The sequence below is a fragment of the Crassostrea angulata genome, chromosome 7 (genome assembly GCF_025612915.1).
Source record: "Crassostrea angulata isolate pt1a10 chromosome 7, ASM2561291v2, whole genome shotgun sequence".
Classification (NCBI taxonomy): domain Eukaryota; kingdom Metazoa; phylum Mollusca; class Bivalvia; order Ostreida; family Ostreidae; genus Magallana; species Magallana angulata.
Window position 1 is genome coordinate 7,236,241 of NC_069117.1, and position 27,707 is coordinate 7,263,947.

Here is a 27,707-nt window from a genome sequence, read left to right on the forward strand (position 1 = left end):
TGATATAAATATCATGTTGTCAAATTTCAAATTTTCTTTAGTGAAATATCAATTAAAAGGGACATATCTTATATGTAGGATATTGCACAAAGGTATTTTAACCATTTTATCTTGATTTGTTTACTCGTAATGTGCATTCAAAAGACTGCTAAACGCTTAAATGAAAAATCTAGATAGGTTGTTTATTTTAGTTGACGTACATCCCCGAAAAATCTGAAATCGAAAATAAAGTCATGATGGCAGAATATCAGTCATTGAAAACGTTCTGTTTACATTCAAATGTTCATTGTTATGAGTCAATGTACACACAGAATCTCGGTAATGTTTTGATTGAGTCAAATGGATTGGTTCAGCTCTCAGTAGTAAACTACAAGTGACATTTATAGTAGCTTTTGAACTTGTGAAAGTCAAAATGAAATGTTTTGGAATCGAACTATTTGTTTTGATTTTGTGTTTCAAAAAAGCAGAGAGTGGTAAGTGCAATTTTCACTTATAACATACGTTTATAATATCTAAAAATGATAATAAAAAAGTGATTTAAAAATCTATTATCTTTTAAAATATTAGCATTGTAATAAGTAAGAATAAAAAAATATGTTATAATTCATAACTGAATGGTTACATGCAGTACTGTGAATTTACATCGTGTTGTAGCAATATCAAAAATATAAAGAAGTTAATATTTTGTCCAGATATCATTGAATGTTAAGTGTACATACGTAATATTCTGACATAAAAAATTAGGGAAAGAGGTAGATTGAATACCGCATCATTCTAAGGTACTTCACGACACCGAGACTTATACTTTTTAAGACACTACGTCACAAGATGGCGATTTAAATGTTTTATTAAACTGTTTGTATCAATCGATTCAGATGTATATCGTCATAGCTCAGTGATTAAAGTATCAGGCTTGTGAAACGCAGGTCATGAGTTTGAATCCCCCTGGGGCTTTTGTTTGTTAACTGAATGAAATTTTTGAAAATATAATTTTTTATCTAAAATTGCACAGTTTTTCGCCTATTTGACATATATACTTCTTATCCATTATGCTTTCTATCATAATCAAGTAATTTTCTGCTGATTTGAAAAACTATTTTAAGGTGTAGTGAGGCACCTTAAGGGGACAGGTTGCCTGGTCCCACCACCTTTTGCTTAAAAAGTTTGTGGTTTCTTCTTAACATTACTATACAAAAAATAAACGTATAAGTCAAGGAAAAACGAAACTAAGTATGTAAAAATATTAATCATGATTCAAATTGAGTTTATTTTTTCCGATACTTTTAGTCACTGGGGAGGGGGAGGGACCATTTCTCTATTTAAAAATGTATATTTCATTTTTGTTTTCAGGGTTTTTCTTTGGTTCCAGGCTGTTAAACTGGGAATCAGCACGTGACGATTGTCAGACTCGAGGTAAGCGGTTGGCCTGTCTGAGGAACGTAACCATGTATAACGCAGCAAAATCCTATCTGCAGAATACCATCGGCAGGTAACTGTGTCTAAGGCCAGAACTCTTGTCCATTTATCAAAACCTCACATTTTGTAGGCAGTATATACAATAAAATCGGGTTGAAATTTGAATTTTCCGAAAAATATATGTACAGCAAACGTTAACATCGAGTGGGAAGACAGACATATTGCCACTATTTCCTTATCATTTAAATCAAAGACATATTCTTTTACAAGATCATTACATATTGACTCTTATATTATAAACTTACAGATAAGCATATTAAAAATTTGTAAAAAAAAAAAAAAAAAAAAAAAAAAAAAAAAAAAAAAAAAAATGAAAATTGAAATAATAACTGTATATATTCTTTCTTATGATTATCTTTTTCAAAACCATATTCTATGCGACAAAAACGTTTCGAGAATGTTTATCGTATTAAGAAGAATAACTCGTTTTATTTTACTCCATGCATTTTTCTTAAAAACACAAAGCATTTTTAAACTTTATAATTTCAAGTCCACGTATCAAAGACATATTTCGAATATAATAAAGAGATAAAATACTTTGCAGTCGTTCTTTTAATGCTGATATTAATTTGCTTTTTGTTTTTTCCAGTTCAAGCTTGTCAAATGACATATGGATTGGACAACGGACACTCTTTGCATTACCACCCTACATCTACAAGTGTATGGATAATGAGCCAGCCGAATACACTCCCTGGAATTCAAATTTTGATGAGCCGAATGAACAAAATACCGACCTGTGTATTAGAATATACAGAGTATCAATTACCTACGGAACGTGGGAGTGCTTAGACAAAAATCACTATTTATGTGAAGGTTGTAATTGTTTCTCTTTCTCCTATCTATCTATCTATCTATCTATCTATCTATCTATCTATCTATCTATCTATCTATCTATCTATCTATCTATCATCTATCTATCTATCATCTATCTATCTATCTATCTATCTATCTATCTATCTAAAGATACATACTATGAGGCTGGATTGTACAGTGAGCTAACATTGCGAGCTGTTTAGCTCGCTAGCAGTAATACATTTACTGTATTCCAGTAATTCTTATACAGCTAGAAGGCTATAGTGATGCAGTATCTACCAATGATAGAAAGTTGCATAGTGTACAGAATGCTATCATGAATGGTTGAACTTCACATTAAATAATGATATGAAATACTTAGCGTAAAATAATTTTATCGTTGACCAATATTGAGATATTTCTATAGCATAGCTGGAAGGACTTTAACCATTAATGATACGATCCTTTATGAAATATAAAGTACTGTTTTAAGCATTTTTAGAATGGAATGCGCCTTTGTCACAACCATCAAGCCTTCTTAATATTAATTTAGATGTGCCTGTAAATGGCAATTGGTCGGAATGGACCACGTGGTCTGCTTGCAGTGTCACCTCTGGTGACGGATCTCAGTCTCGATTTCGATCCTGTGATTCTCCACCCCCGTCCAACGGCGGCACTGATTGTATGGGAGTAAATACCGAGGACAAGTTTTGTAATGTAGTCGTTCCAGGTATGTTTAAGACAATTTTAAAAGTTAATTTTATTTGGGTATGCATGCAATGATAGTTCTTGTTAAAGCCTCCTCAATGATAGAGCATTGCAATTTTAAAAGGAAAATAAATTCTATTAAACTTATAGATAGAGGATGTTTTGCAATTTGATGTTTTATATTACTTTGGACTTGACTTTTTAAAAAAATTTCGCTCTTTTTAGATTTTACGCAACCTTTTATATAGAGCATATGTATACCTATCTAGAATGAACGGTTGTTTGATTACCAGATATTAATGTTTTTTTTATCAATTCAAAATCATGTTCAACTAAAATCTAATTTAAAGAAAATAGTATCTTCTTTTCAACAGTCAAAAATGTTAATTTAAAGTGATATAATTGTGGGCTATACCAAATACTTTTTTATCAAAGCTTTGATAGAAATATTATTCTCCTTTCAAGTCACGATTCAGCTTAGTATGTGCAATTCTAAAATTCCATTAAGAGCTAAAAACATTGCTTTTAGTTGATGGAGTTTGGTCTGTTTGGGGTGAATGGTCGAACTGCTCTTTTGTCATGTGTGGTGTTGGAAATCGAACGCGCTCCAGGTCATGTGACTCCCCTCCGCCGTCAGTTGGCGGTAAAAACTGTGAGGGGGAGCCAGAGGGGAGCGAGGGATGTGATGACCTAGTCTGTTCATCAGATGAATGTAAGGATTTTTGCATGAAAGTAATAGATATACCAAAAATATCTTATTAAGAAAATGAATCAAAATTCGAGCATCACGTTTTATTCATTTCAGTACAATGTAGTCTATTCAAATTACAACCTGTGCTAAAATAACTGATTTATTTGTATTTTGTAGATTGGATTTGTAGTCATTTTCAAGAAATAACCCCCGTTGTTTTGCAAGAAAAAATTGAAGAAATGATTAAAACATTGGCAGTCAATAAGAGCACTCTTTCGTCGGAAGTGCGCAGGAAGACATGCGCAGAAGATCCAAGGCCGTCATCAAAATACATGGGATTAGTAGCAATTGTATTTCTTGGGGTGTCTTTTGGACTTCTCTTTATGGTAGACTTTTCTTCATCTTTGAAATTGTGTTTTAAAAAATATTTATAGTCCTCTTAATGCAATAATTACTTCAGTCAACGCAAAATACAATAAGTAATTTGGATTTGAGCTAAATGTGTTTAAACACACACAAATCATTTAGGAATACATTAATTGAGGAAACCTATTGTAAGAGATTTATTATTTTATTTTGATATGTTGGTTTGAATATATATATGCTTATTCTTTCTGTAAATATAAGTCTACAAGCAAATTTTGTAAAAACAAGGAATTCAAATATGTTCTTAAAGAGACACTACTGCTCAGTTTGCGAAAATTCCATGAAAAGACAACTTTCGCATAACTTAATTGAATTTTTCTGTGAAGTTAAAAGGATGAACTTTGCAAAACTTATGCTTTGTAAAATCTAAAACTTCCCAATTTATCGCTAAAACTAATAAGAATTTTGACGTTTTATTTGTCATGAATGATCCTGTGTATGAATGATCTTTACTACTTGTTATATGAATTCGGTCAATTAATGAACCTCAAATTGCTGTCATTCAAAATCACTTGATGTAAATAAAAATGTAAAGTTCGAGTCGATATGATATAAAAATTCCGGTAAATCTTGAACACAAATATGAAGGCTTGATAATGCATTAAAAAGATTCGAACTTTCAGAACATGCACAACTTCTATTCGTTTATAGAAATGAGCTTAAAAAAGAAATAATAAAGATGAGGAAAATTAGCCGTAATATCTTGAACTTTATTGGGAATAAATTTGTTTGTCGTGTTCACTTATTCTATTCATATTCAATTCCAAGTACAGCATTCTTGTCAACCGAACCATATAGCATGTAGCTGTACTTTGTCAATTGTACATCTTTATATGTTATAACCTATGAGAACATTGTATGCTCATATCGAAGTCAATGTGTTTTTATAATACATGTAGTTATTGTCATAAACTGTACATTTGTTAAGCTCTCTTTTTTAAAAATGATAATCCTGGATATTCCACTCGGCTGTAACTGAGGAATAAAATATTATTATCGTGATTTGTAACTTAAATACAATTACCAAGGTCAATTAGAATGTGACCACATGTAATAATTTATCAACATCTCTGTGACTCGAGTCACCTCAAGCAATAAATGATTAGTTGACTTAATTTAAGTTATACATTTAGTTTAATTGATTTTTGAGTTTTATTCTTAATTCTAACAAGGCTTAAACAATCAAATAATCTGTTGAATAAATGTAGTTTTTTTTCTTTTTTTCTTCTTTTTTCTGTTATTTATTTCGTAAGATGTTAATAACGTCTTATTGCATTTGAGCATTATATATCAATATATCAGAATATCATAATATAGACCCTCAAATATTATTATTGCTCTACAATTCACAAATAATACACTTAATAATATGGTGTTATTCAAATACTTGACTAAAGTTTGACATGTATATTATCCTATATAATTATAAAATTTACTAAACTTTGACCCGTGCGTACACGGGTTGACATTGCATATGATATCGGACATTTATATACGAAATACTAACATACATCCACACACCGTATTGTTGACATTTACATATCCAAGCTTAAGGCCTGCAATAATGCTATTAACTTCACTTCACTTTGCTTAGTTAGAATAATCTAACTGTGTCGCGGGACAGGCCTTTACCACATTTAAAATGCCTCCCATATACCCGTAATGTAGCAACAAATTGCAGAATCGCTCCGAAACGATTTTGAAGAAAATCAATGAAGCTGCATTGAAAATAACAGTCAAATTATTCATAACAAACCATTTTGAGGCTGTAAATACCCTAATTTCATCTAAAAAAAATTCTATCCAAATTAATAAAGAATTCACCAACGTTTTTTACTCCCTTCGAATTTACACCCATGTTGACGGGATTTTTCATATTAAATGAAATGAGTTAGAGTTATCTCCCGTATTTCCATTGATGAACAGAATTTATGACAAATTTTCAATGAAAATTTACACCTATTTGTAGTATCGTTTCTGAGTTGATCCATGCAAATGTGACATTGTGGAAACATAAACTAAAGAGCCTTCCGTGATTTAGCGTGAATGCAATGCGCAAGTGCAATATTATAAAATCCAAAAAATCCAGATGATTTCCGGATTTTTTAAAGGAATTTTCGTTGATTATTAATTAGCGAAGCTTGATTTTGAAAAAATAAAAACAAATTGGATATCTTTAAGTACCAACGATGTTTAAAATATATAAAACAAAGGACAGTACTCTTCCGATTTATCGGTATTAAAGCCTAAATATTCGAGTCTATTATTTTAATATAGTAGTATAGATGTAACTTGACCTATTTATACAAGGAGTTGATATACATAGACTATGCCTGATGTCCAATCCTACTGAATTTATTCAATAAAATATGTTTAAATTATATAAATATAATAATATATGTTATATAAAACACCAAACAACTAAACAAACACACCAACAAAATTGTTAATGGGAATCATCATCCATATGCAAAAGTCAGTTTTGTTTGCCTTTCTATATTATTTATCACATTATTCAAATTTCTGTGTCAGGTGTACCGATGGACTGAAAAAGCACAGTTATACATGCATTAAATAATAAGAATTTTACTTGTATGGAAGAAAAAACTCTTTAAACGATTACGAGTATTACCTGTAACATGAAAAGATGTATTTCTTAATTACAAATGCCCGTTAAATGATTTATGCCAGTATGTTTCCCGTTTTGGGAAGTCAATCAGCTGATCTTAACTGCAATAGTGTATGCACTGAGTTATTCTTCGGTCAATTTCTGAAGACACTAACTTTAAACTCCATGGACGCAGATAATCGACGGATAAATGGGCTGACCATAGATCAAATAAAGCAGGCTGGTAAATTACGTTTACCAAACAGGGACAAGCCTACTGGGCATTGATTCTGTTTGGTTTGATAAAACATTGCAAAACGATACTCTAAAAGACGTACTCCAATAGCGAATTTCAACAATGGAAGCACTTACCAGGAGGAAGACACCTGTTATGTAACATATCACTCTAAACAAATGCTATTCGTTCACCAAACTTTAAAAGTTTATATCAACACAATTAGCAAAACGCCGGTAAACATTTTAAATGTTTATTTATATCATATATATCGATAAAAAGACATGTATAAATGTAAAGAGAATTTAGAAAAAATTCTGTGTAATTGCGGCTTTATAAAGGGTATAAGATCAAGTATGAAATGCTTCAGGATCAAATTTATCATATTTGTTTGGTGTGTGAAACAGGTAGAGAATGGTAAGTCTCTCTCTCTCTCTCTCTCTCTCTCTCTCTCTCATATTACATATTATCTTGTGAAAATCGGAGACTTCTAAAAAGAGGCTAGGGATTGATCGACTACTTTCTCAGATTTCTAAATTTACTTAGGACTATAAACTTTAATATACATCTACATTGATTGAACTTTGTGATTGTATCCTATGCGCAAGAACCTTCGATTTTGTATCCTTTGGATAGTCCGTCGTTCTGGGTTTTGTTTTTTTTTTACAATTTATCTGAGTCAATCAGATAAAGCATATTAGCACAATGCTGTAACAGAACCATAAAACTTCAGTAAAATCATCTAAAATGTTGCATGTCAATTTCAACAGTTACCCTCCCAAACAGGCACTAATTATTTTATTATACTGAATGTCTTAATTTTAAAGAAAATTTTACTGCTTTAATAATAGAAATGAAATGAATTCTACGGCGAATCGTACGCGCATAATTTACGCGCATGTAGCAATTCGTTGTGTTACCCGTTGCCAAGTGTGCTGCTAATGCTGAGGGTAATAGAACAGATTACCAACTGCGTCTAAAACAATCACATTTCAGTATTTAACATGGAACTATAATACTATAATAACTTAGAATAGTTTCTACTGCATTTCATTCTGTTCCAGGTTTTTTCTTTGGCTCTAGTAAGCTGGATTGGAAGTCTGCACGTGACGATTGTGAGGGGAGGGGAATGCGATTGGTCTGCCTAAAGAACCTTACAATGTATAGAGCTGCCAAGTCCTACTTACAAACGCTGACCAGGTAATTTTCTTATGTGAAATCTACTAAGAAAATCAAAGTAGTAAAACTATTTTAGTACGTTTATTTATTGCCTATTGTAGAACAAATTTCCTACCATCGCCAATTCAGTGTTGGTTTGCGCAAATTATTCAAAGAGATATATTCCAAAATTCATAACTTTGTTAAATATTTACCTTTTCCCACAGATAAAAGAAAAACACGGTACATTATCTACAGTTTAATGAAACGACGACATTCTAGACATGCCTTGAACTTACGAGAACCCAACATTTACATGTTTCTTCTAACAAATTTATAAATTAAATGTTAAAAGTAAGTTAAATTAATTTAATTACTGTTAATGTATACCAGTAAGCAACCTTAAAGAGAAGACCAAATTATCTCCTTTGAAAATTGGAGTCTGATATCATCACGATTATTTCGTGCAGTTCGTTATTTTTCTTAAGTCGCTGTAGGTTGTGACCAATCGATAAACAGGGCGTGTAGATTTCCTGTCAGTTTCTATAGAGTTATGAATTAACAATAAGTTTTCATATGAAATAGAGGAAATAATATTCGGTGGATGTAAATATTTAAGAAATAGGGAATATTTCTTTGAGCATTATGAGGCGATAATCTAGGTCGGGGCGTGGTCAAATCCAAAAAAGCCTGAAGGGCTTTATGATAGAATTGACCACACTACGACCGAGATTATCACCTCTTAATATTCAAAGAATGATTCCTTATTACTTATATTTATTGTCACAATTTATGTCCATGCTTACTTTCCATACATGCTTACTTTCCATACATTTTGTGCTACGTTTATAATGTTACATTTATTGTCAGATCTAGAGTTGCTTTCCAAGTTCACTCAGCCGGTTTTACTTGGCGGGTTCTAATCCCGTGCATTTTGGAATTCAGTCTGGGCGCAGTGTGGTCAAATCTATCACACCCCTGCGAATGTTATTGTCATTCAAATTTTAGACCACGTGGTTTTATTTAACCCTTTCAGTTTCACAGTAACAATCGTGCCTCGTGTTTATAGTCTATTTCACAGAATCTAGGTTCTTGTAGTCAATTATAAAATCTAGAGGTTTATTGATTTTAAACTTTATCTTCATTAATTGGTGAATAAAATGTGGTCTAGAAATAAATGTGACAATACAAAGATTAGTTTTTGTCTGCTGTTGCAACAACTAACATGCTTTAAAGAGATCCCTTCTGAGGATTAATTTTCGATCCGCGCCTGGCCTAGTAATAACATCAATAGTGAAATAGACTATACTATTTTATGCTGAATGTTCTTTGAAAATGGCTCGATATACTAAGTTTTTATGCAAAACAGAGACCCATTATTTTTTTAAAACATGGTATTGCACAATACAAGCATCAAACATGGCTATGATTTTATTAAGCAACACAATGTTTATATTTTCAATCACTCTACACGTGTTTGAACATGTACGATAACTCTGTTCTGAATATTATCGTTTAATATAAAAAACTGTTAGATGGTGGAATAAGACATACATCTTAAAAGCTTTCCACGTTTTAACATAAATCAAAGTAGGATATGATATGAAAAACGACCAGTACTTACGTATTTTGAGAATTTTATCCGTACACTTATACTTCCGCTCGAAATTTCACAGGAATTGAACACATCTCGGTGAAGTCTCGTGAACTTTCATTCGAGCACCTCTGGATTTATCACGTACTTAGCAACGATAAAGAAAACATTCCGAACACATTCGCAGGGGTGTATCATAAAGCCCTTATGTTTTGTTTTCTTGGAAAAATAATCGTGGTTAGGGAAATGTCGGGCTAAAACGGGCCACAAATTTTAGTCTAAAATGTTGATATATTTTCTGGAATTTATATTGCCCTCAACTTGAGTAAATGTTCCGATCCCATTATAGGAAATATAACCCCCAAAACATGGCAGAAAACTTACGGTTGCCTCGTAGCCCCAGGCACTCAGGTCGGCAGACTTCGTCAGCTCTCCTCCAAACATATACTCGTTTATTTTGGTCAACCACAACTTGTGTTTCGTCACTATAAATTACTTTTTTCCAGTGTCTATCCAAAGTCCATCCAAGTTTTGATCTACACCAATCTATTCTCTTTCCGAACTGTTAATGATTTGCGAATTTTCCTCCTTGTATAGCCAGAAAAGTTCAAAACGTAATCTTCTTCCAACAGTTCGGCTAGAAACAGAAGAGGGTAATACATGTACATTGTTTGCTTCATTCGTTATTTCAGCTAATGTTTGTGCTGTTTAAAATTAATTCTACGTTTGCCGTTACCCGCGCGCGTAGGTTTCGGCGAAATTGTCGTTTTGAAAAAACAAACAAACCGGATTTGAAAAAGTTGTTCCGGTTTGGGCATTTCATTTAGCGACTGAATTCTACATCCTGTATGAGAGAAAAACGTGCTCAACGACAGCATTGAGGTATTCAGTTTTCACAATACGAAGAAAATGAGAGTCTACACCACTATCAAAGTAAAAAAAACAACAATAATGGATCAGACAAACACATGATCGAAGTTGGCAGTAAAAATCTTATTTCGAGATTGTTTAAAATCGGTTGTCAAGTGACAGAGCCTGAACCATGCGCTGAACCAACTTCTTCTTCTTCCAGTAATGTGCCTGGCACCAAGGTTGGGCATTATCGCACATTATTAAAAGGTTAAAATCATGCTGAGGAAGGCCTCGTTAAAATCTGGTTAAACTCTTCAATTATTAAAATGGGTAGGATCTGGGGCTGATTCGGGCTTTGAAGGCCTCGAGTGAATCAGCTGTCACTATGGCTGGTGAAAGTGAGTTCCAGATTACTACTCCGGCTGGAAAGAAGGAGTCCTGATAACATTTTAAGTGGCAAAATGGTTGTAGGAACCTCATAGTATGTCCTCTAGTATTACTAATATTACAGCTGTTTACAGGATGTAAATGACTAGATGGTATGTCGATGTATTCATTCACAATCCTGTACATCATGGTGGCTCGTGATGTTATCCGCCTGGACTGCAGGGTATCAAGATGGAGATGATTGAGCATGGATGTTACGCTGCTCTCCCTGCTATAGTCGCCCATGATGTATCGTGCAGCTCTTCGTTGTACCGCCTCTATCTTATTGATGTGGGTCTCGTTGGTATGATCCCATACTGTAGAGGCATATTCCACCTGAGGTCTCACTAGGGTCTTATAGCTGGTTGCCTTGATGGACCGTGGGCAACCAGATAGGTTACGACTCAGGAAAGCAGTGGTGTTGTTGGCTTTCCTGGTAATGTTGTTAATATGTGGTCCCCAGTTGAGCTTGTTGTCGATGGTAACACCCAGGTACTTTGCTTTGGTGGTGAACTGCAAAGTTTGGCCATGGATGGAATAATTGGCCTCGATTATACGCCTTTTGTTGGTGATGCGTATTACTTCACATTTCTCTGGGTTGAAGCTCATCAGCCACTCAGACTCCCATACTTGTAGTTGGTTTAAGTCTTCTTGAAGAGTGATTGTGTCCTCCTCATTAACTATCCTGCGGTACAGCAAGCAGTCATCAGCAAAGAGCCTTGTTGTTGATTTGACTCGGGATGGTAGGTCATTGATGTATACCAGGAACAGTAGTGGACCAAGCACTGTGCCCTGGGGTACTCCAGATGTTACAGGAGCAGCTGATTACATCTCTCCATCAACAACCACTTGTTGGCTTCTGTCAGATAAGAAGCTACTGATCCACTCCAGGGTCTGTCCTCATCACACCATACACTTCCGCCCAAAAAGGCAAAAACGAGGTTTGTTGTATATATTTATTTAAGTGGTCCATCAACAACTGAAATGACTACCCATCTTATTTAACAAAAACTCAAAATGTGTACGGTTAAGTTATTTTGGAATTTTTTTTAAGAAGGGGGAAGCTTATAAAGCAATTTCTTACCACCACTGTACTGAAAAGATAATAAAAAGACTTAAAAAATTATACCGTTCTCTATAGACTTCAATGTTAGCTCCAAGATGTGATAAATTTGTTCCTTTTTAACTTTTGTTCAATTTCAAAGGTGAATGACCCTATAAAATCATACTAAGATTTCAGTGTTCGAACTACCAATATTTGGTTTTAAATATAATAATTATGGATGTAATACCTTGAAGTGAAGCAATGCATTAAGTCAGCATAATTTACTGATTTAGATAAGAGTTTTGACACGACCCTTTCATTTGAAATGTATCTACATTTTAATAACATTTTCAGGAATAACAATTCATTCATTCAAAATATATAATAGGAAGAAACCAAAGAAGCTAAAGTGGAAGAACGGAGAGAAATGGAATACACTTGTAGGGTGGCAGTTATTTCAAGAACCCTGTCTTGAGTTCTTAGAAGTAGGTACAGTGAATCTTACAACACAACTCTGATATGTAAAATTTTAAAATGTGTCATTATGAAAATGTATGAAATAATGTCATTATTTTGATATTAGATAATCTGTGAATCACATGTGTTGCGCAACATTTTCCCTGAAAAGGAAAAGTTTTCCCTTCGGTTGCTATGTTGATGAAAATCCATTGGATGCACAGGGGCTTGGTTGTTGGATAGTGAATTTCCTAATTATTTGTTCCCGAAGAAAAAAAATGATTAAAATTGGTTATCTTATGTGTATTTCTGTGTATTGCAATAAATAAATTCACTGAAATCCCCCGTTTCAGTCATGTTAAAAAAAGTGTATTCATTGTACATTAAAAAAAGTAAAGGGACGGCACTCGCCATCTTGGATTTATAGGGGGTCCTCGTTTCAAGCTATGTTTTAAACAAGTTCTTCCGTTTTTCCAACGATTTCTGACGAGATCTAGGTTGGAAAATGTTAAAATGACTTATTCCTATCGTCTGACTACATCTGTACGCTGCATAATAAACACATCGTTCCAAAATGTACTAGATACTCGCCAAACTTATCGAAAGCAACGGAAGTTGATGCAAACTCTCCATTTAATCACTGAGGAGATCCGAAAGCATTGGATAAACCAAGAGGATAATTTTTCGCGGGATTTTTGCTCTCTCTAGATTTATCATACATTTTCGGAACATCTCAGTGATTATATGGAGAATTTACGTCACTCAAAAGTAAACTTCCGTTGCTTTCGATAAGTTTGGCAAGTATCTAGTACATTTCGGAACGATGTGTTTATTATGCAGCGTACAGATGTAGTCAGACGATAGGAATAAGTCATTTTAACATTTTCCAACCTAGAACTCGTCAGAAATCGTTGGAGAAACGGAAGAACTTGTTTAAAACATAGCTTGAAACGAGGACCCCCTATAAATCCAAGATGGCGAGTGTCGTCCCTTTACTTTTTTTAATGTACAATGAATACACTTTTTTAACATGACTGAAACGGGGGATTTCAGTGAATTTATTTATTGCAATACACAGAAATACACATAAGATAACCAATTTTAATCATTTTTTTTCTTCGGGAACAAATAATTAGGAAATTCACTATCCAACAACCAAGCCCCTGTGATTGGATGTACCACTTGATGTGCTTACAAGTCACTCCACTTCTCGTCCAGTATACATGATGTACCCACGGAAAGGATATAAACATGAATTACACAAAAGTATATGCTTTGAAAATGCAAAAATTAACATGGACTGAATCCTACCATATGTATTATATGACAGTGTTGATGTATTGATAACTGAATGGGTGACTTTCAATAAATGCACACTTGTTTGAAATTTTTGTTTGTTTATTTTTTCCTCCCTCCCTCGTAGGTTTTTAATTTTCATGTGACGTTAAACGTAGAATTAATTTTAAACAGCCTAATGTCGTCTGTCCGTTTTAACACGACATAAAATTTTCCTATCCCCCCTTTCATTCGTTTTTCGAGGCCGTCCACTTTGAGGTAAATTTTCGATGTTTCCACTTCGATTAAATTTACGAAGAAACTTAGTACTTATGCACGATTGACTTACTCCAATAATGTCAGCAGTTTTATATTGACTGAATCCATCTCGACGTAAAGATATAACCAACTGTTTCTGTGGTGTTGACATTTCCTTTCGTTTTTCGGTTATGTTTTAGCAGACGATGTTTACAGTTTAGAAAGGTCAGGGACATTTGACGTCATCTATAGATTGGCCTCTATTAAAGGGCTATGATTTAAATTTTTTTCTCTGGCTACATCATAAAGACCAAAATTAAAAAAACAACTGAGACATTTGTAACAATGAAAAAAACACCGGCGGCCGTTTTGATGACTCACTTAAGTTATGGCCATATACTGTACTTTCCGTTCAAACACGGGTGTAGACGAAATAATGGGAAAAGACGCTATTATTAATAGCTCTTTGAGTACAGATCATCAATGACGCAAATAACTTATATTGTAGTGTTGGGGAGCACGTGTAGTGCGGTTTGCATGACTATATGAAATGAAAATAACGTTAAAATGTCAATTATTTAATATTCAATCGTATAATTGCTGACAATTATACAAAAATAAGCAATGAGGAATCTGTTTTAAGCCATTTTAGCTTTAATAAATTTGATCACGTCCCGACCATAATAATCACTTCATAATACTAATAGAATGATTCTTCAAAGTTTTAAGAAATATTGTCAATTTCAACCAATACAAGAATTGTGCTTGTTTGTTTACAAACTATAAGTAATCTTAATACAAGTGAACTTTATGTTTGTGCATGAACAACGTCTGAAAAACATAAATATGCTTTGAGAAAAGTATGTACACCTTTTTATAAATATGTAGTTAAGAGAAGCTTTGATACAGATTGTCAATATTCATATTGAGACATTACTAAACTAATCAATGTCCGTAAGCACTTTGCTAGCTACAAAGAACCGGGAAATGAGTCCCTTTTCATTGTTTGCTTGCCTTTTAAACCTGATCATATTACGGGAACCTTTCCAATGTGGAAACAATATAAATTGAAGTCCCTTATCTTTGATAATATTCCTAAACCACTTTGTTGCACTTACTTTATTATGAAAATAATTCATAGTAGGCCGTAGTACATGTATGTAAAATTAAACTATATGACTAATGTAAAATTTAAAATTACATTAATGACATAAACTGTTAATTAAACACATTCTTTTTTTTCTTTATTTCACACACTTTGAGTCTGTTGGACATCATTTAAGAAATAAATATTTTACTTACAAAGATGATTATTTTAAATTTTTCCCCTCTGTTTCTGCCATTATTTTTGGATTCTTTACACATACGGCAAAAAAGTCGGCTAGATTATAGCTCCAATCCGATTCACTGATGAACATTTAAAAAACCCATGCTATTGATATTTTAACACAAAACCCAAATATAACGATCATTTTAAAATAAAAAATAAAGTTATAAGACAATAGAACACCACCACAACCACTGTTTCTAGCATGTTGTACTAAAAAAACACATGCAAAATTAAATTTCTATTTTTATTGCCTGCATCATTGATTAGCAAACCTTTACACTGCGTATCCGCGAGTACTTGACATCTCTTATAATGTATTGAGCACTAGTGTTTTACAATCGATTTTGCATACCTTAAAAAACTTTAAAAACCTAATATGAATCATTGTAGTGAATTTGTTGATACCACATAAAGATGTGAATGTCATTCATTCATTCATTCATTCAATCTTTATTTCCCCCTTGCGGAGATTTCATGTTGTAAATTACAATATATAAAGAAAATCAGTCAATCGTACAAAAATAGGAAATAATTGTGAAGACAACGTATATACATATATAGTAAGGAAAATATTTATAAATTGTTACATTTGCTCTAAGAATAATAGAGCTCTATTGTAGCATGCTGCTGCACTACATACAAATTTTGCGCAACTGCAGATAAATTTTTTCTTGTTTTCTTTATCAAATAATGTTGTGGGTTCAAATCCCCCGAGCAAAATATAGTATAAAACTTCATCTCTTAGCTGTGAAAGTTCTACATATAAATGGACATCAAAATTATTGATTAAACTGTTGTAAAACGAATCCCTAACAAAAGCTGTGGATGGACACCCCAATGCAGCATGCTGAAATTGGTTGTTGTAAGTGCATTGACATATTCTGCAGTTTTGGTCTATATACATGGGTGGAATGGTCCAGAGTTTCGCTAGTAATCTAATAAATGGAACTTCATCGAATGAAAATTCAAATTTCCAGAGTCTGATAGGAGAGACTGTATTGTGAAAAACTTTAAACATTCGGAAATCTGGGTCATTTTCCGTGCGACTTCTCCATTCCTCAGTATGGTGATTATGAATCGACTTTTTAACTATAGTTTTCCAATCCTTTTTTTTCAGGGAAATTGCCAGCTTCAAGAAATAAATGTAAATATTGAAGTAAATTATATTTGGCTAGAATTTCGTAAATATCCTTTAGAAATCCGGAAAATGGTTTGTTGCCGTCCTGTAAAAAGTCACATAATCTAAGTAAGAAAATATTTTTCGTCAGACAGTTAATATCAAGCTTGCACAGTTTTCCAAAAAAGGCTAATTTTCTTTTATCTATTTCCGAAACGATGGGATGTAGTCCAAGCATACTCTCACACATATCTGACCTTGTTGAGATTTTTAGACCTTGGATGTCTTTTATCACGAAATGTTGAAATTTATTTAAAACTTGTAAATCTGTTTGCTTTAAATTGTTCCACAGTTCACATCCATACAACACAGTAGGTAATACTATTTTTTGGTAGAGTCCAACAAGAGTTAGAGGGTTCGTATTATGAGACAGGTCGTTCCGTATTGCGAAGTATGCTTTCCTGCCTTTGTTACAGCTTTCCGTTGTTCGCTCACCAGACTTGAATTGAGAGTGTTGGATAATACCTAAATGTTTGTAGCTATCGTTGATTGAGATGTCCTCCTCTCCTAATTTCCAGGCATGCTGCGTTGGGGGCCTTCCCTTACCAAACCTAACAACGCTAGATTTTTGCGCATTAAAGGAAAAGCGCCATAAACATGAATATCTATATGCAACGTTTAGCATCTTTTGTAAGCCCGTCGGACTTAAACTTAAACATGCAATATCGTCGGCTAATGCTGGGTTTGTTGATTTTACATTGTAAACACCAAAGTTACTGCTTACATTTTCTAAACAATTCAATAAATCATTGATAAACACACAATATAAAAATCCAGACAATACACCTCCTTGACGAACACCCTGTCTAATTTTAAACCATTCAGAAATTGTGCCATTCACAGCTACTGTGCTTTCATTATTGATATGACAATCGTCTATTATTTTCCATATCTTGCCCTTTAATCCCAATTTGTGAAGTTTAAACATGAGCGCTTTTCTCCAAACTGTGTCATAAGCTTTTTTACAATCTAAAAATGCCACATATACAGAACTACCGTGGTCATTGTAATGACATATAGTCTCTTGTAAATTAAAACCTGCAGTAATGCAACTCAAATCCTTCTGAAACCCTTGCTGCTGGGGGTTTGGGAACCTAATTTCGCTAGTTATTACGTTCGAAATTCTATTGTGCAGTATTTTTTCAAAAACCTTTAACAGACACGACAACAATGATACTGGTCGGTAGCTATCTGGGGAGTTTTTTGTTTTATTGTCTCCTTTATATATTGGGACAACAATACCTTTTTTCCACTCACTGGGTATCTCCCCGCATTTGATAATTCCATTGAACAATTTGCATAAGTTAAAGATTACTTTATTGCCCCCATATTTTAGATGCTCTGCTTGAATACCATCAATTCCCGGCGCTTTACGCAGTTTAAGGGATTTAACGGCTTGGTCTACTTCCGATACGGAAACGTCGTATTCGAGACGTTTGTCACATTCGTTATCAGATTTAACGTCATCATATAATTTATTTATGTACAGAAAATTTTCTTCGTCATAGATACCATTGTTTTGAGGGGTATATACATTTTCAAAGTACGTTCCAAATAAATCGGACACACTTTGGGGGGTATTTGCAGTTATACCACCGTACTGAATTTCCGGATACACCCTGCTTTTGCGGGGTCGTTGTTTGCTAATCAGTTTCCAAAACAGTCGAGTGTCGCAGCCGGCTGCGTTATCTATGTCGGTATAGGTTTTCTTGATATACTGCTCCAATGCTAGTGACTGGCATTTACGAAAACGCCTTTTAGCGCGCTTATAGTTAAAGTACGATGTGTGATGCATCCCCCGGGGTCTCCCTTCCCTAACCCAAATGACCCTCATTCTCCGTTCTTGGGCATGAGCTTCCTTGACCTCCCCTGTCCAGTAGGGCTTACAGTGGGGGTTAAATTTAGACCTGGGAACGACAGTATTCGCACTTGCTGTTATACATTTAACGAATGCCATACAGAATTCGTTAATTTCGGGGTGGGTCTCTGGTACATTATTCCCCATTATATTATCTAACTGGTGAGTGACCTCTCTTTCATAGGCTTGTTTGGCTTCATTTGATATTTTGTGCCATGCTGGAGTTTTGCTAGTAAATTCAATGAGATGATGTTGATTGCTTTGTATATTGTACACAGCCAAAACGGGAAGGTGGTCAGACGTGCTTGAGAACGTCCCTTCGGCAAGGATTTCATAAGAACTGAGTGACATGTACATATGCGCATCTGAGAATACATAATCTAACATAGTTTCTGTACTCGTAAATGTGTGATTACATTTGGGCGCTTTATCATTCCTTAACATATGATTAAGATGGTTTTCTTTTACAAAATTTTTAAGCTCCCTTGATTTGTACAAATTGCATCTTCCGATGTCTACCTCCAAACAACTTGCATTAAAGTCACCAGCTACTACAATATGACCATATCGTGAATAATAATTATAAAAATCTTGTAATATCGACAATTGATCTTTATATGCTTCAATATTGTTTTCTGGGGGAAGGTAAGCCCCTACTATGTACAAGAGTTCGTTGGTGTTAACTTTACATTCTATTGCAACAATTCTAGAAGAATTAACTTCTATTTCTTTAACACTAAACAAGAATGACTTTTTTATCATAATTGATACACCAGATTTCCCATGCAATTCATTACTGATTTGAGATTCACACTTTGTGAATGAAAAATACTTGTTGTCTACACTGTCTAAGTAGTTAGAATACATTTGAGGAAGTTTGTGCTCGCTTAGGATCACAAAATCACAGTCTGTATCACGTAATAGGTTCGCTAGGCACATAGTTGAGGACATTAGCCCTCGCACATTCCATGTCATTAATTTTAGTTGCATAGACAATAATACAAAAAATAGGAAAGAAATCATTGCAATTGCAATAGCTTTTGCTCTGGTTTGGGCTTTATATTTTCTAATAGTTTCCATCGTCATCATCGTGTTCGTCATCGAGTTCTTGTTTGTCACCATCTTCCCGCTCGCTATCGCCTTTCTTCTGGTTTTCGCTTTCGATCTTCTCCTTCCATGTTCTTTGATTTAGCCATTTTCGACAGCTCACTCCTTCAGGCCAGAAGTCTCCCGATTCCAGTAACTCCGAGTCCTTAGGCGATACGTTGATTTTGGCCGTCAGGCGTGCCCCCGGGTATCTTGGTTTAAATAGGATAAAGTGAGTTATCTTAACCCCTTTCTTTGATACGTAATTCATAAGCCCTGTTCGCGTGGATCGAGAGCTAATTCCCGCAATATAGTAACGAGCCTTACGCTTGTAGGTCACACCCTCAAAAATATCGGGTTCCGTCTCGTCCCCTGTATGCTCCCCATTGTCACGTCGACGTAAAACACCTTCGTTATTGCTGGACGCCTCTGTTCTTGCTTCGCCCCTGTATTGGGTTTTACTCGACTTGTTCGTGTTTGGGTAGAATACTTGTTCGGTACGGCTATGATCATTTTCTGGAATCATAGGTCCAAACAGCGACTTCTCGGGTTCTGTGGATGTCCCACTGCATGCCACTGTCTTTTTGGGTTGATCTCTGTGCCCACAGTGAATCTTACAACACAACTCTGATATGTAAAATTTTAAAATGTGTCATTATGAAAATGTATGAAATAATGTCATTATTTTGATATTAGATAATCTGTGAATCACATGTGTTGCGCAACATTTTCCCTGAAAAGGAAAAGTTTTCCCTTCGGTTGCTATGTTGATGAAAATCCATTGGATGTACCACTTGATGTGCTTGCAAGTCACTCCACTTCTCGTCCAGTATACATGATGTACCCACAGAAAGGATATAAACATGAATTACACAAAAGTATATGCTTTGAAAATGCAAAAATTAACATGGACTGAATCCTACCATATGTATTATATGACAGTGTTGATGTATTGATAACTGAATGGGTGACTTTCAATAAATGCACTCTTGTTTGAAATTTTTGTTTGTTTATTTTTTCCTCCCTCCCTCGTAGGTTTTTAATTTTCATGTGACGTTAAACGTAGAATTAATTTTAAACAGCCTAATGTCGTCTGTCCGTTTTAACACGACATAAAGTTTTCCTATTCCCCCTTTCATTCGTTTTTCGAGGCCGTCCACTTTGAGGTAAATTTTCGATGTTTCCACTTCGATTAAATTTACGAAGAAACTTAGTACTTATGCACGATTGACTTACTCCAATAATGTCAGCAGTTTTATATTGACTGAATCCATCTCGACGTAAAGATATAACCAACTGTTTCTGTGGTGTTGACATTTCCTTTCGTTTTTCGGTTATGTTTTTGCAGACGATGTTTACAGTTTAGAAAGGTCAGGGACATTTCGTCATCTATAGATTGGCCTCTATTAAAGGGCTATGATTTAAATTTTTTTCTCTGGCTACATCATAAAGACCAAAATTAAAAAAACAACTGAGACATTTGTAACAATGAAAAAAAAACCGGCGGCCGTTTTAATGACTCACTTATGGCCATGGCCATATACTGTACTTTCCGTTCAAACACGGGTGTAGACGAAATAATGGGAAAAGACGCTATTATTAATAGCTCTTTGAGTACAGATCATCAATGACGCAAATAACTTATATTGTAGTGTTGGGGAGCACGTGTAGTGCGGTTTGCATGACTATATGAAATGAAAATAACGTTAAAATGTCAATTATTTAATATTCAATCGTTTAATTGCTGACAATTATACAAAAATAAGCAATGAGGAATCTGTTTTAAGCCATTTTAGCTTTAATAAATTTGATCACGTCCCGACCATAATAATCACTTCATAATACTAATAGAATGATTCTTCAAAGTTTTAAGAAATATTGTCAATTTCAACCAATACAAGAATTGTGCTTGTTTGTTTACAAACTATAAGTAATCTTAATACAAGTGAACTTTATGTTTGTGCATGAACAACGTCTGAAAAACATAAATATGCATTGAGAAAAGTATTTACGCCTTTTTATAAATATGTAGTTAAGAGAAGCTTTGATACAGATTGTCAATATTCATATTGAGACATTACTAAACTAATCAATGTCCGTAAGCACTTTGCTAGCTACATAGAACCGGGAAATGAGTCCCTTTTCATTGTTTGCTTGCCTTTTAAACCTGATCATATTATGGGAACCTTTCCAATGTGGAAACAATATAAATTGAAGTCCCTTATCTTTGATAATATTCCTAAACCACTTTGTTGCACTTACTTTATTATGAAAATAATTCATAGTAGGCCGTAGTACATGTATGTAAAATTAAACTATATGACTAATGTAAAGCTTTAAAATTACATTAATGACATAAACTGTTAATTAAACACATTCTTTTCTTTCTTTATTTCACACACTTTGAGTCTGTTGGACATCATTTAAGAAATACATATTTGACTTACAAAGATGATTATTTTAAATTTTTCCCCTCTGTTTCTGCCATTATTTTTGGATTCTTTACACATACGGCAAAAAAGTCGGCTAGATTATAGCTCCAATCCGATTCACTGATGAACATTTAAAAAACCCATGCTATTGATATTTTAACACAAAAACCAAATATAACGATCATTTCAAAAAAAAAATTAAAGTTATAAGACAATAGAACACCACCACAACCACTGTTTCTAGCATGTTGTACTAAAAAAACACATGCAAAATTAAATTTCTATTTTTATTGCCTGCGTCATTGATTAGCAAACCTTCACACTGCGTATCCGCGAGTACTTGACATCTCTTATAATGTATTGAGCACTAGTGTTTTACAATCGATTTTGCATACCTTAAAAAACTTTAAAAACCTAATATGAATCTTTGTAGTGAATTTGTTGATACCACATAAAGATGTGAATGTCATAAAAGTCGCGGTTATATTGTGAAGATTTAAAAAAAAATTATGAAGGTACGGCTGTATTTTTACAAGAATATTACAGTAGTGTGAAATTTGATCAAAAGAACTATTAGATGATGTTTGCATGTTTCTTTACCATGGAATCTTGTTGTTGCTTTCTCAGTTTATCTGATGACGTGTGGATAGGACTCCGCACATACTCCACCTCTCCACCTTATATCTACCAACATGTTGACAACGAACCTGCTGATTTCTTTAAATGGAACACCAATATTAACGAGCCCGATGACCAGGACTCAGCTTTGTGCATCAGACTGTATAAAAGTTCACTGACCTACGGGACGAAGGGATGCTCTCATAATTACCACTACTTATGTGAAGGTGAACAAACTACTCTCTCTCTCTCTCTCTATCTCTCTCTCTCTCTCTCTCTCTCTCTCTCTCTCAATTCTAAATACTCTCTAAACTGATTTAGATGTACCAGTCAGCGGTCTTTGGTCGGAATGGACCACGTGGTCTGCTTGCAGTGTCACCTCTGGTGACGGATCTCAGTCTCGATTTCGATCCTGTGATTCTCCACCCCCGTCCAACGGCGGCACTGATTGTATGGGAGTAAATACCGAGGACAAGTTTTGTAGTATAGTCGTTCCAGGTATGCTTACGACAATTTTAAAAGTTAATTCTATTTGGGTATGCATGTAATGACAGTTCTGGTCCAACGATAGAACATTGCAATTATATAAGGAAAAGAAATTCTATTTAATTTATAGAAAGAGGGTGTTTTACAATTTGATGTTTCATATTACTTTGGACTTGACTTTTAAAAAAAACGCTCTTTTTAGATTTTACCCAGTCTTTCATATAGAGCATATGTATACCTATCCTGAATGTACGGAAGCATATAATTGCTACATTAACACTCTTTTCCCGACACTTTAATGAAAAGTTAATTTTATTTGGGTATGCACGTAATGACAGTTCTTGTTAAAGCCTCTCAAATAATAGAGATTTGCAATTTTATAGGGAAAATTGTATTTAACTTATAGGTAGGCCTAGATGATTTTTCACAATTTAATCTTTCATATTAAGGGCATGCCTATAAAAATATAGAGCATATAAACATGTATATATATCTTGAATGTACGGGAGCATATAATTGTTACATTAAGACTCTTTAATTTTTTTTCGAAACTTAAATGAATAAAATTTACACTTAAAACTGTAAATTTTATACTTTAATGAGTAAAATTACTCTTTAATCTGTACAATCGACACTCTAATCTGTAAATTTTACATTTTAATGTCTATTTGTATAGTGCAGACAAAAATATTAAAAAAGGACACAACAGAACACTTGAACAAGATATTTTTAACAAGGTAATTCAGATGATGCGTACATGCTTTTTTATTCAAATAAAAAAATTCAATATTTCAATTCTGTTACAAACATTGCATTTGTTTAAGTTAATTTTAATCATACAAGTATTCTGACGGCAAACAAATTTATACTTTCACTAGAATTACATGTAAGCACATAGATTGATATTTTCTCCAATTGAATAAATTGAATAAATCCGGTCCATATGCTTCAAAATCACTTGATAAGGTATGCATTACAATAACTTGAGAGTAAAGATGAAATTGTGCATTTTACACATGAAAGTGTTTGATTTACAGATTAATGTATATTTTTTTAGATAAAAAGTGTACGAATAAAAAGCCAGATTTCCAGATTAAAGTGTACAATTTACACATTTAATTGTAAATTTGATATATTAAAGTGTTAAATTTACAGATTGAATGGTATGTTTTTCAAATTATTGGGATAATTTACTTATTAGTCTGTATGGTTTACTTTAATGTGCGGGAATCAAAAGATAAAACAATTGACCCCCCCCTCCTCTCTCATAAAAGTTTATATGATTGGGTCTATTTTCACTATTTTATATACACATAATTCTTTTAAGTTAATGGAGTTTGGTCTGTGTGGAGTGAATGGTCGAACTGCATACCTGTCCAGTGTGGGGTTGGAAATCGAACGCGCTCTAGGTCATGTGACTCCCCTCCGCCGTCAAGTGGCGGTAAACACTGTGAGGGGTATCCCGGAGAGAGCGAGGAATGTAATACCATAACCTGTTTATCAAATGAATGTAAGAAATTTTGCAAATGCATTGAATATGATATAAGAAATAAAGTTGACCAAAGTTTTGTTTTGTAATCTGTAATATCTAACCAACTGCTTAAATATTTCAATTGAAACTAATTTATCACGTTTACATTTTCTGTCAGGATGCAATTTGATTTTGACAAGATATTGCGCATCAATTTCTGTAGATTTAACCTGTGATTATTTCGAAGAAGTAAGTACCGTTTCTTTGGAGGAAAAAATTGAAAATATAACGAATAGACTGGCTGTGAATAAGAGCATCCTTTCATCGGAAGTACGCAAGAAGACCTGCGCAGAAGACCCGCGAACGTCATCTAAATACATGGGATTAGTGGCCATTGTGTTTCTTGGAATATCATTTGGACTACTTCTGGTTTTGGACTTTTCTTCATTTCTGAGATAGGCTTATGAAAAATTCAATGCGAAATAATAATGTTATTAAAACTATTCTTTGCAGTTACAAAACAGTCAAACTTTTGACATTGTTATTACTTAAGAAATAGGGTATCATTTTTGCATGTATATCAGGATAAAAATACGGGTTGGTCACGTATAAAAATCTCATTTAGCTGGAAGGGCTATTCAGAATTTATGGAAGACTTGATTACTTACCAACCCGTATTCATGCCCTAATATTCATCCAAATATGATACATTTTTTTATTCTTACATTTGTTGCAAATTAATGCGATAATATCGCCCATACTTAATGTTTTTGTTTTGACCTAGCACAAATTGTTCAATATTAATGAAAGTATTAAAAATTTTGATTAACATAATAAATGTATATAATAACACAACTTCTGACAAGACAACACTTTTGAATTATTTTTTCAAATATTTAAGTAAAAAAGTAAAGATAATTCACCCGTGCAATTGAAAAGAAAAAAGGTTGTCTCTCGGTGGAAATTTACTACTACCGTTGTTCAAGTCACAAAGCAGTTGAGAATCACAGTTTTTAGGTCACCTGAGTAAACTCAGGTGAACTATTGCTATCCGCTTACGTCCGTCGTCGTGCGTTAACAATTTGACACTTTTAATTTCTTCTTAAAAACTACAAGGCTGATTGTTACCATTTTTGGTGTGATCCATCTCTATGGTAAGAGGAATCTACATTGTGAAAGTCATGGCTCTACCACCCCCATGGCGCCAGATGTGGGGCCAAATATGCAAAAAAGCCAAATTTTCAAAAGTATTCTTCTCTATTCCACACATGTGAGGAAAAACTGGCTGTATAGTTATGATTTCCATGAAGCCCTTTACCAAAATTATAAAATTCATGGCCCCTGGGTCAGGAGTTCTGGCTCTAGGGTGGGGCCAATATGGCCATATAATAAAAATGTATTAAATCTTAGAAAATCTTCTTCTCTACTCCCATATATATTTGTTAAAAACTAAATGCCTGGTTATGATTTCCATGAGGCTCTCTACCAAAATTGTGAAATTCATGACCCCTGGGTCAGGGGTTCAGACTCTAGGGTGGGTCCAATATGGCCATATAGTAAAAATTGATTTAAATCTTTAAAAATCTTCTTCTCTACTCCCATATATATTTGTTGAAAACTAAATGCATGATTATGATGTCCATAAGGCCCTTTACTACAATTGTGAAATTCATGATCCCTGGGTCAGGGGTTCAGGCTCTAGGGTGGGGCCAATAAGGCCATATAGTAAACGTTGTCATGTTGTAAATTTTGTATTTATTGTCACCCGGTAAATTCAAAATTTACAACATGACAATGTATTGAATCTTAGAAAATCTTCTCTACTCCCATATATGTTTGTTAAAAACTAAATGCCTGATTATAATGTCCATGAAGCCCTCAACCAAAATTGTGAAATTCATGACCCCTTTGTTAGAGGTTCAGGCTCTAGGGTGGGACCAATATGGCCATATAGTAAAATGTTTTAATTCTTGTAAAATATTCTTCTCTACTCCCACACATGTGGGCAAAAAACTGAATACATGGTTCCTCTACTTAAATTGTGAAATTCATGGCCCCTGGGTCAGGGGTTCAGGACATGAGGGGGGTGGGCAATATGGCAATATAGTGTTATGCATATAATGTTTAAAAAATTTCTTCTCTATTCTCACACATACATGTATGTATAAAAAAAACTGACTTATAATTATGTTTACCAGGAAGTTCACTATTGAAGTTTTAATTTTCATGTCCCCTGGAGTATGGGTTTTGACTCTAGAGCAGGGCCAAAACGGATGTACATGTATAGGTGTAAATGCATATAATGTTAAAAAAATTACTCCCACACACCTGAAAGGAAAACTTAATTCATGATTTTGTAGATCAGATCTTTTAAGTTTTTTGCCAAAATTATTCACAGTTTTTTTTTTAAAGATTTCAGGCAGGGAGGTGGTTGTCATTACAAATTTATAATTTTTCTACTCCAGAATGAAACCTTATTAATTAAATGCATATATGAGACTCCTCGACAAGTTTGTGTATGGGTTTAATGCTACTCAGGTGACCGTTAAGGCCAATTGGCCTCTTGTCATTTTTAAAAAAATTAATTTTTCTTTACTTTCGGTTGAATATTTGTAATGGACAGTTTAAACTGAAAATAAATTGTTCTTATCAAAAATAAAAAAGAACTATAACAGTATTTAAATATCTGTATTTGTAAGCAAACAAAACATGTTAAATAATAATAAAAATATGAAAAAGCTTCTAATAAAAACAAGATTTGTAAAACAAGATAGTCTTTTCTAGACAAAGGTTGATATAAAGTGATATAATTCTGTACTTTACCAAATGCTTGGGTTTTTCTTTCAATTCAAACTTCTGTGAAAATAAACTTTGATAACAATGGAAATTGTCTTCTCCTTTGAGATCACGATTCAGCTAAATATTTACAATATTAAAGTTTCCACTATAAGCCAATAGATAATGCTTTTAGTTGATGGTCAAACTGCTCACTTGTTCAGTTCATGTAGCATTGAAAACAGACCGCGCTCTAGGTCATGTGACTATCCTCCGCCGTCTGTTGGCGGTAAAACCCGCGGAGAGCGAGAGATGTGGTAGTCTGCTCATCAAATCACTAGTCTGTTTATCAGATCCCTAGTCTGTTCATCAAATGCCTAGTCTGTTCATCAGATGCCTTGTCTGTAGATCAGATGCCTTGTCTGTAGATCAGATACCTAGTCTGTAGATCAGATGCCTATTCTGTTCATCAAA

The 27,707-nt window shown here is 33.9% G+C and overlaps 2 protein-coding genes and 1 long non-coding RNA gene across 5 annotated transcripts; all 3 read left to right on the forward strand.

Annotated features, from left to right (window-relative positions):
• The first annotated feature begins 62 nt into the window (after nucleotides 1–62).
• LOC128192156 (coadhesin-like) lies at nucleotides 63–5,309 on the forward strand. Of its 3 annotated transcripts, none has more exons than XM_052864633.1 (6): nucleotides 63–473; nucleotides 1,351–1,489; nucleotides 2,066–2,289; nucleotides 2,822–2,998; nucleotides 3,506–3,688; nucleotides 3,845–5,309. In XM_052864633.1, exons 1-6 carry the CDS (start codon nucleotides 413–415, stop codon nucleotides 4,099–4,101), a joined length of 1,041 nt encoding a protein of 346 aa, XP_052720593.1. In that variant the 5' UTR covers nucleotides 63–412; the 3' UTR covers nucleotides 4,102–5,309. The 3 variants fall into 3 exon arrangements, with proteins under 3 accessions (XP_052720593.1, XP_052720595.1, XP_052720594.1); XM_052864635.1 differs by having other exon boundaries at nucleotides 3,506–3,708; nucleotides 3,845–3,935; XM_052864634.1 differs by lacking the exon at nucleotides 3,506–3,688.
• Nucleotides 5,310–7,253: 1,944 nt separating this feature from the next.
• Nucleotides 7,254–25,266, forward strand: LOC128156126 (netrin receptor unc-5-like). The gene is made up of 6 exons (XM_052818147.1): nucleotides 7,254–7,353; nucleotides 8,001–8,136; nucleotides 22,511–22,728; nucleotides 22,823–22,999; nucleotides 24,315–24,497; nucleotides 24,682–25,266. Exons 1-6 carry the CDS (start codon nucleotides 7,293–7,295, stop codon nucleotides 24,915–24,917), a joined length of 1,011 nt encoding a protein of 336 aa, XP_052674107.1. The 5' UTR covers nucleotides 7,254–7,292; the 3' UTR covers nucleotides 24,918–25,266.
• Nucleotides 11,881–12,689, forward strand: LOC128156127 (uncharacterized). The gene is made up of 3 exons (XR_008239675.1): nucleotides 11,881–11,907; nucleotides 12,400–12,496; nucleotides 12,595–12,689. It is a non-coding gene; the product is annotated as an uncharacterized LOC128156127 (long non-coding RNA).
• Nucleotides 25,267–27,707: the final 2,441 nt, after the last annotated feature.